We start from the raw sequence: 12,157 nt of genomic DNA on the forward strand, positions 1-12,157 counted from the left end.
CTTTAACCCACAGCGCCACCCGTGTCTGGTTACTCACTAGTAAATGGAAAGTATCTTCAGAGTTACTTTCTTTTGCTTCTGCTACTCCAATTACAGAATTCAGCATTTGTCTCAAGGCTTAATTTGAACAAGTTCTGTGAACTACCCTGACACCTCCGGGTATAGGGCGGTATATAAATTCACTTAATAATAATCATCATCATCAGGGTTTATTTTCAGTGCCAGTTCTGAGCCTTGAGGAATTTTAACACAACACCTCTGAGCATGAGCAGAGTGCTTTTTTCTCACCACTGACTAACCACAACAAGCCCACCATACACACCAGGGATTAAGTTATTCCAAGTCAGAAGGTATGACTTTAAGAGCTTTATGCCCCATCATCTCCCATTTTATACATTAATGCTCCGTCTGATACTTGAAACAGGCCCAGTTAAGTCTCATTTTTAGACACCTGGGCATATATACACAATCAATGAGCTCTTAGTAAGAAGAATGGGTTGTATCAAACCAAGTTCTGCTTGAGGAGACCGGATGAAATGAATGAACCAACATTAGTTATGTATATTAACTTCAGTGGGACTAACTCTGAGTAGGACTAGTACTGGACTCAAATGGGGTTTCACACAACCCCCTCACACATAGAAAGCAGGTGTGAGGCAACCATTGTTGTATTGGCTAGTCTCGCCTACCATACATTTGGCAGTGGGAATCATGGAATCATAGAATCATAGAGTTGGAATAGACCACAAGGGCCATCGAGTCCAACCCTCTGCCAAGCAGGAAACACCATCAGAGCACTCCTGACATTTGGTTGTCAAGCCTCTGCTTAAAGACCTACAAAGAAGGAGACTCCACCACACTCCTTGGCAGCAAATTCCACTGTCGAACAGCTCTTACTGTCAGGAAGTTCTTCCTAATGTTTAGGTGGAATCTTCTTTCTTGTAGTTTGGATCCATTGCTCTGTGTCCGCTTCTCTGGAGCAGCAGAAAAACAACCTTTCTCATGATTTATCTTGGTTCCTCTTTGCATGGAGGACCTCCACCTTGGCATTTACATTGAGCCAATCGCAACAGCCACCAAACACATTGCCAGCAGGGGTGTGGTCCACCCTCAACATGGCATCTGAGCATGCCTGGCACAGGGACCTCTTTTTTCATGACCCCCTTGCCTGTAGTTTCACCACATGGTTATATAAACCCCTTTCACATGCCACCACTTCCTGAATTTGCTCTGCCACTACATATTCCTACCCACCTCCCCTCTGCACTTTGTAAACAATGTACTTTGCACAAAGTACTTTGCACAAAGACAATTTCCACAGACAGAAGTTTCAGTGAAATAAACCATTGAGTGACAAGCCTAATCATGTATTCTCATGGTGAGAAAACTCCTTGTTTGAACTGCCCAAAAACTTCATTTTAGATCGATTAATATCAATGCCACTGTGAGAACAAAGTGGTCCTTTATTTTAATGCTCATGCTCCTACTGCTTTTTTTTTTTTTTGCCTACTATAATTCACACTAGATGGATTAATTCTCTGTGTTCCTTCTCACACCCTTAACAGAAGGAAACATCTCTCATGACATGACTTCAAAGCACTATGATTTTCTTCCTCACTTGCGAAAGGTGGTATCTGTTTTTCTCTTTATTATGCAATGTGACAGGTTAATGTTGCACATTTGATGTCTAGCTGAGATGACAAAAGGTTTCCAGATGGATCTAACAAGCAAGTAATTATGGTTGATGAAATTAGCAATGTTTGTTTGCCTTATTCGCCCCAAAGTAGAGAGTCTATAAGTTGTTTATTTAAAGGTTACATATGGAACAAAAAGTCTTGTAGCACCTTAAAGACTGACACATTTATTATGGTGTAAGCTTTTGTGGACTACAGTTCACTTCACTAGGTGCATCTATTAAAGTTGATTAATTTGTTTTAGTCTTTAAGATGCTGCAAGTCCTTTTGCTGTTTTTGTTTTGTTTTTCTGCAAAAGACTAACATGGCTACTTATCTGGAGATTATGACACATGGAGTAACTTATGGCCCCCAAAACCTGTGCATTACATAAAAGACAAACATTATGAACTTCCTATACATAATTTCCATAGGGATAGCTGTGTTAATTTGTTGCAGCAAAAACAAAGAGTCTTGAGACACCCTACATTTATTATGGCATAACCTTTTGTAGACTGGAGTTATCTGATGAAATGAACTCATGAAACCCGATGCCGCAATGAATTTGTTAGTCCTGAAGGCGCCACAGGACTCTGTTTTAATCAGCAATTAGAACTTCTTAAGAGAACATTTTAATGTTCTCAAGAGGAAGTTCTGCTTTACTCACAAAGGCACAAATATTGTCCTTCCTGTAGTAGGTATATTTTGTGTTGGAGTCAGATGGAAGGATATAGTGTCAACTTCTCCTAGCAGAAATGAGCCAGGTCTAAGATGGTTTTCAAAGGGTCACTTCACATACTAATGTTCATCACTTGGTCTTTAAGCAATGGATGATTATGTAAAATGTCTCCATTGAAATATATTGCAAAGAGCCCCTGAAGGCAGAGTCCTTGATCACCTTTCTCTCTGAAGTCACAGCCCCAAATTATGTCAGTCAGTCAGTCAGACAGACAGAAAGAAAGAAAGAGAAGACAATTGGCAAGGATACCAAAAGTCCAGGGTCTTTCTGAAAACCACTGTGCTTTCCTAGGCAAAACTCACAATAGCCATGGGAAAAACAAGTACTTTTATTTACTTCAACATCCCTCTCCGGAATCACTATGATTGCAATACCCAAATTCACTGTGATTAAAAATCCATCAAAACAAAGTATCAGTTTTGCCCCCACTCCTCAATCCCCCTCCCCACTAGAGCACAGGGTGTTTCCCTAGCCAAGTTGGCTTAGCTTTTAAAAAACAAATAAATGCAGTGGTTTATTTTAAATAGCAAAATGCATTTTGATGGAACCCTAACTGGGCTCAGGTATACAGGATGGGCTTTTCTTCTGCAAGGCCCACTTAGCAAGGCAGGATATACGTCTCCCACTCCTTGCCTGGGGAGCAAATAATGCACTGGCTGACATGCCCAGTGGGCGAGATGTGGCTACCCTCATTTGCAATCATTGATTCTCCTGCCCAGAGTTAATTATTTGACTAATTGACATGTCTTGAGTCTTCTTTCTGCATGTGGGAACAACAATTTCTCAGTTCCTGCTGCCTCCTGATTAGCTGTTGGATAGCATTATTGTTTTGTATCCAAGATGGCTTCAACAGAGTCATTTTCCTTTGGAGAACAAAACACTGGAGACATAGGATGGGATCCAACAAAACAGACTAGCAGTGACTAGCAGGATCCAACAAAACAGTGACTTGTAGTTGTGCGATGTAGTTTGCTCGCCTTTCTACAGCTCGAGCACTCTCTAAATCTGCTCCAGGGGTTCCCCCAACCCTCTGCAGCCGATTGGGGGCGGGGGGCGCACACAGAGAGGAGAGCGCAAGGAAGTTACATTGGGCAGCTAAAAGTTATTGCGCTCATGTAACTGTTTAGTTGCATACCACTTTTACAGTTCATTTAGAATATTGGTGATTGAGAAAGAGTGATACGGAAAGCTGTTCCCGAACAAATCGTCAGTGCAGGCTTTATATTTGAGAAAGCCTAACATAAATGCCAACTGCTTCCGTAAAGGTGCAGAGTACGTCATTCTCCTTCGCTCCCTTCTGTACACTGTGAGGTTTGCCGCTGAGAATCTCAAGCGGGTAGATGGAACAGGGAGCCAAAGTTCATGGGCTCTCTGGGAGACAAAGACTGCCAAGCAGCAAGAGGTCGCTGGCCTTTAGCCAGGGTTAAACAAACAGTGAGTATAAATAGAGAAATAATTCACTACTAATTTGCAACATTCAATACCACTCCTGGGCAACGAGACCATTTTCTACCATAGAGATGAAATAGTCGCCAATTCTTTCTTTTGATGCTTTTGCTGAATGTTGAATTAATGTCCCGCAAAAACAGTGTAGTACGCATTGAGGATCTTTTATACTCCAGGGGTCTTATACTCCATGACTGCTAGCATTGCAGTTTTTAGAAGCTTCTGGGTGTTAACTTGGAAGAAGATCAGAGTCCTGTCTAAGCTGTTACCCAAATATTGTATGATGTGCGTATGACAAATATGTGCTGTATCATATTAATTGCCTAATTTGTCATTACGGTGATCTAACTGAGAGCTAGTGTTATGAATTAAGGAAACCCAAGTGCCTTATCAGCCATGAAGTGTATTATTTTTAATGCAATATACCTATTTATATACTGCTTTTCAAACAAATACAATTTTAAATTAAGCTATTCTGGTGAACACACGTAAGATGTCACTGTGAGCTGCAGCAGTGCATCATCAGGGTTGCACCTCAAAGGAGACAGGACCATGTGCATTCAGCACATTTTCTCCTTTCAGATTCCTCTCCCACTACCACCACCATTGTGTGCACAGTATGGGACTGGGCCACCAGGAACTGGAATGATGGAGCTACTGCCATTATCCTTCACAGTCATCTGCATTCACCTGGTGCCATCACTTTTTATTCATATGTACAGTAAAGGACCCCTGGACAGTTAAGTCCAGCCAAAGGCGACTATGGAGTTGCGGCGCTCATCTCGATTTCAGGCTGAGAGAGCCGGCAGTTGTCCACAGACAGCTTTCCAGGTCATGTGGTCAGCATGGCTAAACTGCTACTGGTGCAACGGAACACTGTGAGGGAAGCCAGAGCACACATAAATGCCATTTAACTTCCTGCCACAGTACCTATTTATCTACTTCCACTGGTGTGCTTGCTTTCGAACAGCTAGGTTGGCAAGAGCTGGGACAGAGCAATGGGGGCTCACCCTGTCACGGGAATTTGAACCGCCGGCCTTCCAATCGGCAAGCCCAAGAGGTTCAGTGGTTTAGACCACAGTGCCACACACGTCCCTGTCCATATGTAATACCAGTATGGGTTCACTTTATGAGGCTAGGAAGTAAAACTGCAGGCACGAGGTTACAGGATCAGTGTTGGCTAATCCAGTTTCCTGCTAGTGCATGAAATCTATTACAGTATTACAGCATCCACCCAGTTCTATTTGCCTTGACCATGTCTAGGGTTGGAAGATAAAAGAGGACATGAAACTTGGAAAGCAATCTTTATATGGCACCTGTAAACTTTTGAATAGCTGCATTGCTGTAAAAAAATTAAAACAATAGCACAAACTGCCCTCTTTAAGTTAAGCATATAGAAAAGAGTACCACCATATTTCTGTTAGTTTGGTTGCATGCAAAGAAGGGGGAAATACAACGCGGATATTATTCCTCTGATTCATGCAATTGACACAGTTGAGTTTGAAGTAAATAAAAGCAGCAATTAAATGTAATTTCTTCTTTCTTTCTTTCTTTCTTTCTTTCTTTCTTTCTTTCTTTCTTTTTCTTTCTTAATGCCATCCCTTGCTTTGCAGCCCCCCTGATCTGATTAAACATACCATTAGCTCATAATTCTTCCTATACAGATTCACTCTTTCGCTTGCCATATTTACATAGAGTAACACTATCTGCAAGTTATGTCATTCACCCATTTATGTAACCACTGGACTGACATAAGAAGTAACAATGGCTGGCACAGAATTCAAGAAGCTCAGAAAGACTAACCTTCCACTTCCTTGCAACACATCATCGCAAGAAACTTGCAAGCAAACAAAACTGCAGAGACACAAAAACATACAGAAACATCTTTCTCTCAAAGCACGCATGCACACTACAGTTATTCCCACAACTGATTTTCTCATATACATCGGGTAGCTTGATCATATGCATGTTTATTCAAAAATAAGGTGAGGAATGGGTAACAAAAAATGTTTAGCATAGAGAAGACAAAGAGGTGATACAAGAGTCATCTTCAAACATCTGAAGGGCTGTCACAAGCTTTCCCCCCCCCTGCTGTTTCAGAGGGTAGGACCTGAACCAGTGGATTAATTTACAAGAAAGGAGACTCCAACTAAACATTAGGAAGAACTTTCTGATGGTAAGAGCTGTTGAACAGCGAAATGGACTACCTCAGAATGGGCTACCTCTCCTTCATTGGAGTTTTTTAAAGAGTTTGGATAGCCACCTGCCAGGACTTCTTTAGCTGCGATTCCTGCATTGCGGAGAGTAACTCATGGGGTCCCTTCCACCTCTACAATTCTATGGTTCTATGGCTCATGGTCATGATGGCCTTTGGTCGGATCCCGCAGGGCTCTTCTTATATTAATAGGAGTTAGTAAAGGTAAAGGGACCGCTGACCATTAAGTCCAGTCGTGGACGACTCTGGGGTTGCAGCGCTCATCTTGCTTTATTGGCCGAGGGAGCCGGCGTACAGCTTCCGGGTCATGTGACCAGCATGACTAAGCCGCTTCTGGCAAACCAGAGCAGTGCACGCAAACGCTGTTTACCTTCCCGCCGGAGCGGTACCTATTTATCTACTTGCACTTTGACGGGCTTTCAAACTGCTAGGTGGGCAGGACCTGGGACCGAGCAACGGGTGCTCACCCCATCGCGGGGATTTGAACCTTCGACCTTCCGATCGGCAAGCCCTAGGCTCTGTGGTTTAACCCACAGCGCCACCCGCGTCCCATAGGAGTTACTCCCCAGTAAATTAGGGCTGAGCCCACAAACCTCCCTCTGCTCATGCCCCCAACACACAGCTGCCCCCTATGGCAGGAAGATGGCATCACCGAGCATCCCTAGACAATGCAGTGCCATAGGAAGGAATGGGCTTCTGACAAGTCACTGCTTAGACACAGGCATGGCCAAACTTGGCCCTCCAGCTGTTTTGGGACTACAACTACCATCGTCCCTAGCTAACAGGACCAGTGGTCAGGGATGATGGGAATTGTAGTCCCCAAACTGCTGGAGGGCCAAGTCTGGCCATGCCTGGTTAGAGCAACAGTCAGAACTACCAGAGGCAGGAGCCTTTGAGAGGCTGGCCCCACTTCTTGTGCTGACACAGCAACACTCATTCCCGTGAAAACCAAGTGGAGGTTCAAAAGAGCAGTCACCTCTGTATATACACCAGGTGGCAGGGAATATTGGCCCTTTAGTGGATCAGCGAGCAAGTGATGGTGATGAGGAGCAGCTGCTGCTTCCATATGATCGTTCACCATCTCCATCTGGATGACACTGCTCCTTGCAGATGGAGCTGCAGTGGAAGGGATGCTCGGACGGGAAAGCAAGCAGCAGAGGCTGCAAGAAGCAGCTGGGGTTTCCTGCTCCTTCTGCATTAGAGAACTGGTCGTTAGGTAGCAGAGAGGGAGGAAAGATGGGAAGCATTAACTGCTTCCACCACTCACTGCCGGCGCTCTCTGTGTTGTTGCACTACAACTCCCATCTGCCCTGGCCAGAACGACTTGAGATGATGGGACTGGTAGACTTAACACAAACTGGAGAGCAGCAGGTTGGCGAAGACTGCTCTTGCAGGTAGGCAAGGCAGATAGATGAGGCCAGTGCTTTTTTCTGGGTGGACACAGGGGTAACCATACTCCTAAACATTTTGTGAATATTTTGTCAATTTACTGTATTTATTTTCCCCAAATTTCTTGAGTCAAAATGAGAGTGCCCCTAAACATTTTTATTTTTTTTTAGAAAAAAGAACACTGTATGAGGCAACCAACACACTGCACAAAACTGTGGGTTCTCGCAGCCTGTTATTCAGTGTGAAGCAACCAGGCCAAGCCACAAACCAAAAAACTGAGGGGTTCCAGAGCCTGGTGTGTTTTATTTTAGGTGAGTGTTTCTGTATATGTCTGTTTGTCTATACTTTTTTTTAAAGTGAGTTAACTTTCCAAATATTTCTGTAAATCGAAGTGGGGGGGGGAGTTGATAACTTAATACAAATAACAGGTTAAATACTGAGAACCCGAGGAAATAGCAGGTTGGCCCACTCTGCGAAGGAAGTGCAAGGTGGCCTCGCCCTCAATTCGAGCGCAGGCTGGAGCCCACTTCCCCTCATGCCGCCGCCCCACAGCCGGGCGAGAGGGGGCGCCAAGCGCCTTGCACGGAGCGGGAGCAGCCGCTGGCCGCGCTCAGGAGGGACCCCCGCGGCCGGTTCTGGGGGTGTTTTTCCTAGGAGAGACGCAGCCGGGACGGTGGCAACGGGCCGAGCTGCTCTTTGCGGCGCCGGCGCTCTGCTCCGGCGGCGGCTGTGCCGAGGCTTCCCCCAGCCTCCCTTGCTCGCTCTGGCCAAGGAGGGTCGTCCGCCCCGCGGTGGAGGAGCGGCGAGGAGGAGGAAAGGGCGCCGCAAGGACACTTGGCCGGCAGCGGCTGGAGAAGCGCCTCCCGCAGCCCCGAGACCTCGCTCGTCCCTTCGAGCCGCAGCTTCGGAGGGCGCCTTCGCAAGGGGGAAGCAAAGTGTTCTCTGCGGGCTCCGGCGCCTTCCCTGGCGAGGGGAATCCCCACCAGCTCGGCAGGGGGTGCGGCTGGGCGCGCGGCGCCTGACCCCCAGCCCAGCCCGCGGCTTCCCCTCCGCCGGGACCCGGGGCGGCTCTTGCCCTCTCGCGCTCTGTCGAGCTCCTCTTCTGATCTCCGGAGGAGCGGCCGCAGGCGCCTCGGCTCGCCATTGGCTGCCCGGCGCCTGACGTCGAGTCTGTGGGGAGGCGTCGCGGGCGCGGGCCGCCGGAGGATCGCTCCCAAACATGCTGAAAGCCCCCGAGCAAGTGGCGGCGCTTGCAGCAGCTGCGGGAAGTCGATCGTCGCCGCCGCCGCCGCAGCTCCTCGGGCGCTTGCGAGAGGGCAGATCCTCTTTTCGCCTTCATGCCTCCGGCCGGGCTGCCCTGACGTGAGCCTCACTTGGACAGCCATGGGCGATGGATGGGGCTTCCTGGAGAACAGCGCTCACAACAGGTCCAACGCCTCCAGCGACAGCAACGGGAGTGACGCCTCCGGCGACAGCAGGCATCTGGCCCCCCAGGAGTTGTCCCAGCAGTGGGTGGTGGGCATGAGCCTGCTGATGTCCTTGATGGTGGCGTTCATCGTGGTGGGCAACGGGCTGGTGATCGCGGCCATCGGGCGGACGCAGCGGCTGCAGACCCTCACCAATGTCTTCATCACCTCCCTGGCTTGCGCCGACTTGGTCATGGGCTCCGTGGTGGTGCCCTTTGGGGCCACGCTGGTGGTGCGCGACTCGTGGCTGTGGGGCTCCTTCTTGTGCGAGTGCTGGACGTCGGTGGACGTCCTGTGTGTGACGGCCAGCATCGAGACCCTGTGCGTCATTGCCATTGACCGCTACCTGGCCATTATCTCGCCCTTCCACTACCAGAGCCTCATGACGAAGAGACGGGCCAAGATCATTGTCTGCGTCGTTTGGGCAATTTCCGCGCTGGTGTCCTTCTTGCCCATTATGATGCATTGGTGGAGAGACACGGGCCGTGATGCTATGGAGTGCTACGAAAACCCCAGCTGCTGCGACTTCGTCACCAACAGGGCCTATGCCATCGCCTCCTCCGTCATCTCCTTCTACATCCCCCTCTTCGTTATGATTTTTGTCTACCTGAGGGTCTACAGAGAAGCGAAAGAGCAGATGAAGAAAATCGACAAGTGCGAGGGCAGGTTCTACAACAATCACCAGCAGCAACATCAGCCAGTCCACCAGGACCTGCCGATTTTGGGCAATGGTCAAGCCAATAGAAGGAAAACCTCCCGCATTTTGGCTGTAAGGGAACAGAAGGCCCTCAAGACTTTGGGCATCATCATGGGAGTCTTTACTCTCTGCTGGTTACCTTTCTTCTTGGTCAACGTGGTCAAAGTTTTCAACAGAGGCCTCGTACCCGACCAGCTCTTTGTCTTCTTCAACTGGCTGGGCTATGCCAACTCTGCCTTTAATCCCATCATCTATTGCAGGAGCCCTGATTTCCGCAAAGCCTTCAAGAGGCTGCTGTGCTGCCCTAGGAAAGCCGACCGAAGGCTGCATGCTACCACTACGGAGCTCTCTCGTTACCCTGGGGGCTTCATCAGTACTCTGGGTAACAGCCCTCCATGCACTCTGGGAGGGACATGGTCTGCTTACAATGGTGGGACGCAGGATGGAAGTGACTCCAGCTTAGAGGACAGGAACAGTAAAACCTCCTATTCAGAATCCAAGGTATAAGGGCAGATGGTGGGGAGCATCAAAGCCATGGATTAGGTGGGCACACTGCAGTTCAAGAAGGGGAACCAAAGAAACAGGCAAGGGAAGCAAACACCCCCCCCACCAGGGGACTGGCTAATATACAAACACCAGACTGAGCTGTCTCACTTGTGGGGGGGGGGGAGATTTTATTTACTTAAGGTGAAAAGCAGGTGAAGGTGTATGCATCGGACCACTTCTGACTCATCAGAAACCGAAGCAAACAGAGAGCAACTGACCATTGAACAAAAGAGATAAACGGCCCATTTCCCCAAGCTATTTGGATTATTATTATTAAGGATAATAATATTTGCATGGAGGGGCTGTTGGTGAGCCAGGAAGAGGGCAGAAATAAGTTGGAAGGACTTTGCACAAGAAGTGTTTCAGGAAGAGCTGAAGTCGTGGCAGGCACTTAGCCTGACAGGCGTTGAAAAGGGCGGGGGATTCTTCTCCTGGTATTGAGGGAAACAGGATCAAGCCCTTGTTGGCTTGACTGCAGAGCTACATAGAGCGTTTGTTTTTTTTCGTTGTTTGTACTAATCCCAGGCATTCAGTAGCAGAAAAAGTAGCCTGGTTATTTATTTATTTTTTTAAAAAAAGAAGTGTTGGTCACCCAGTGCAAATTTCAGGCACTCAGCACCTTTGCAAACTGTGCAAAAGTCTCTTTAATAAGCCATTGAAAAACTATTTCTGCGAGTTTTACCATGCAGTCTGATCCTATGAGTTTGATGGAACTTACTTGCAAGTAAGTGTGTGTTAGCTTGTAGCCTTAATAACTTAGTGGCCACACTCTTCTTAAACATCTAGAAGGTAAAGATACATCAGTAATATTGTTCATTGTCATGTTTGTGTTCTGAACAAATCTCTCCTGTTTTTTTATTTTTTTTCATCCCATTGACTTTCTGGGGTGTGTGTGTGCAATTTTCTTGTCCTATGAGACAACAGCAATCAGGCTATAAAACGTCTACCTCAAGCTGTGCATATTGTACAGAAAACAAATGTGTTTATATTAAACAGCTTATTTATGTATCATTAGTTAGGGTTTTGTCTTTGTTTTTTATATATATAGAGAGAGAGGCAGGAGCATTGATCCTCTGTAGACAATTTGTTCACATTGAAAATTTAAGGGGGGGGGGGATTGGCTGGGGGAACCAGAAATGTTACTGCACATTTGAAAAGAATGAGAGAGGTTTTTCTTTTGCACAGTGTTAGCAATTGTAGTTTGATGCATGCTCTCTGTCTCTTACACACTCATACACACGCACACGCACACATGCAGAGAGAGAGAGAGATCCCCTGGAAAACAAAGAAGGGTGTTGTTGTTTTTAAAAAGCATCAAATTCCATCCTGATATTTGTTGTTGTCTGATACTTTGTCATTTTATTAAAAAAAGTGTTTTATATTATTTAATGGAGGTACTGTAAGTGTATTCATAGTATAAAAGAATCTGTTTTAAGAGATTTTATAAGTTATATTTTTTATTCCCAAGAGCCCATGTGAACCTGTTGAGACTTCAACACTTCATTGTCATTTCCCATTTTGTGTGTGTGTGTGTGTGTGTGTGCTCGTGCATGTGTGAGTGTGTATGCATTTTATAATGTATTTATATACTCTGGTGCAGTTTACTACTGTATAAGTCATCGGTCTATGTGCAATAAATGCCACTGCAGCACAAGCAAACCTATTTACGGTGTGTCTCTGTAGGTACAGAAACTATACCCAGTTCTGATGAAAAAAGCAGAGTCTGTTTTGCTGAAAATATGGATTGCATTACCAATACTGCTCAACTTAATGGCTTTTCCTGACACAACAATCATTTTTTTAAAAAATGTGCTTGCTGTACCAAATAAGGTAGCGTTCCTGCTAGACTGAAGGCTGCTGACTTGCCCTGAAATTCCAGAGCCAAAGGCAAATTGTTTCCTGGCTGGCTATAAATACATTGGCTACTTTCCTTTGATAGATGGATCTTATTATCTGTTTGAATCTGCTCTGATAATAAGAATGCCA

The 12,157-nt window shown here is 46.4% G+C and overlaps 1 protein-coding gene across 1 annotated transcript; it reads left to right on the forward strand.

The window, feature by feature from the left end:
- The first annotated feature begins 8,665 nt into the window (after positions 1-8,665).
- ADRB1 (adrenoceptor beta 1) lies at positions 8,666-11,834 on the forward strand. Its single transcript, XM_082222694.1, has one exon. It carries the CDS (start codon positions 8,846-8,848, stop codon positions 10,130-10,132), a length of 1,287 nt encoding a protein of 428 aa, XP_082078820.1. The 5' UTR covers positions 8,666-8,845; the 3' UTR covers positions 10,133-11,834.
- The last annotated feature ends 323 nt before the right edge of the window (positions 11,835-12,157 follow it).

This window comes from Podarcis vaucheri (genome assembly GCF_965113315.1).
Source record: "Podarcis vaucheri genome assembly, chromosome: 5".
Classification (NCBI taxonomy): domain Eukaryota; kingdom Metazoa; phylum Chordata; class Lepidosauria; order Squamata; family Lacertidae; genus Podarcis; species Podarcis vaucheri.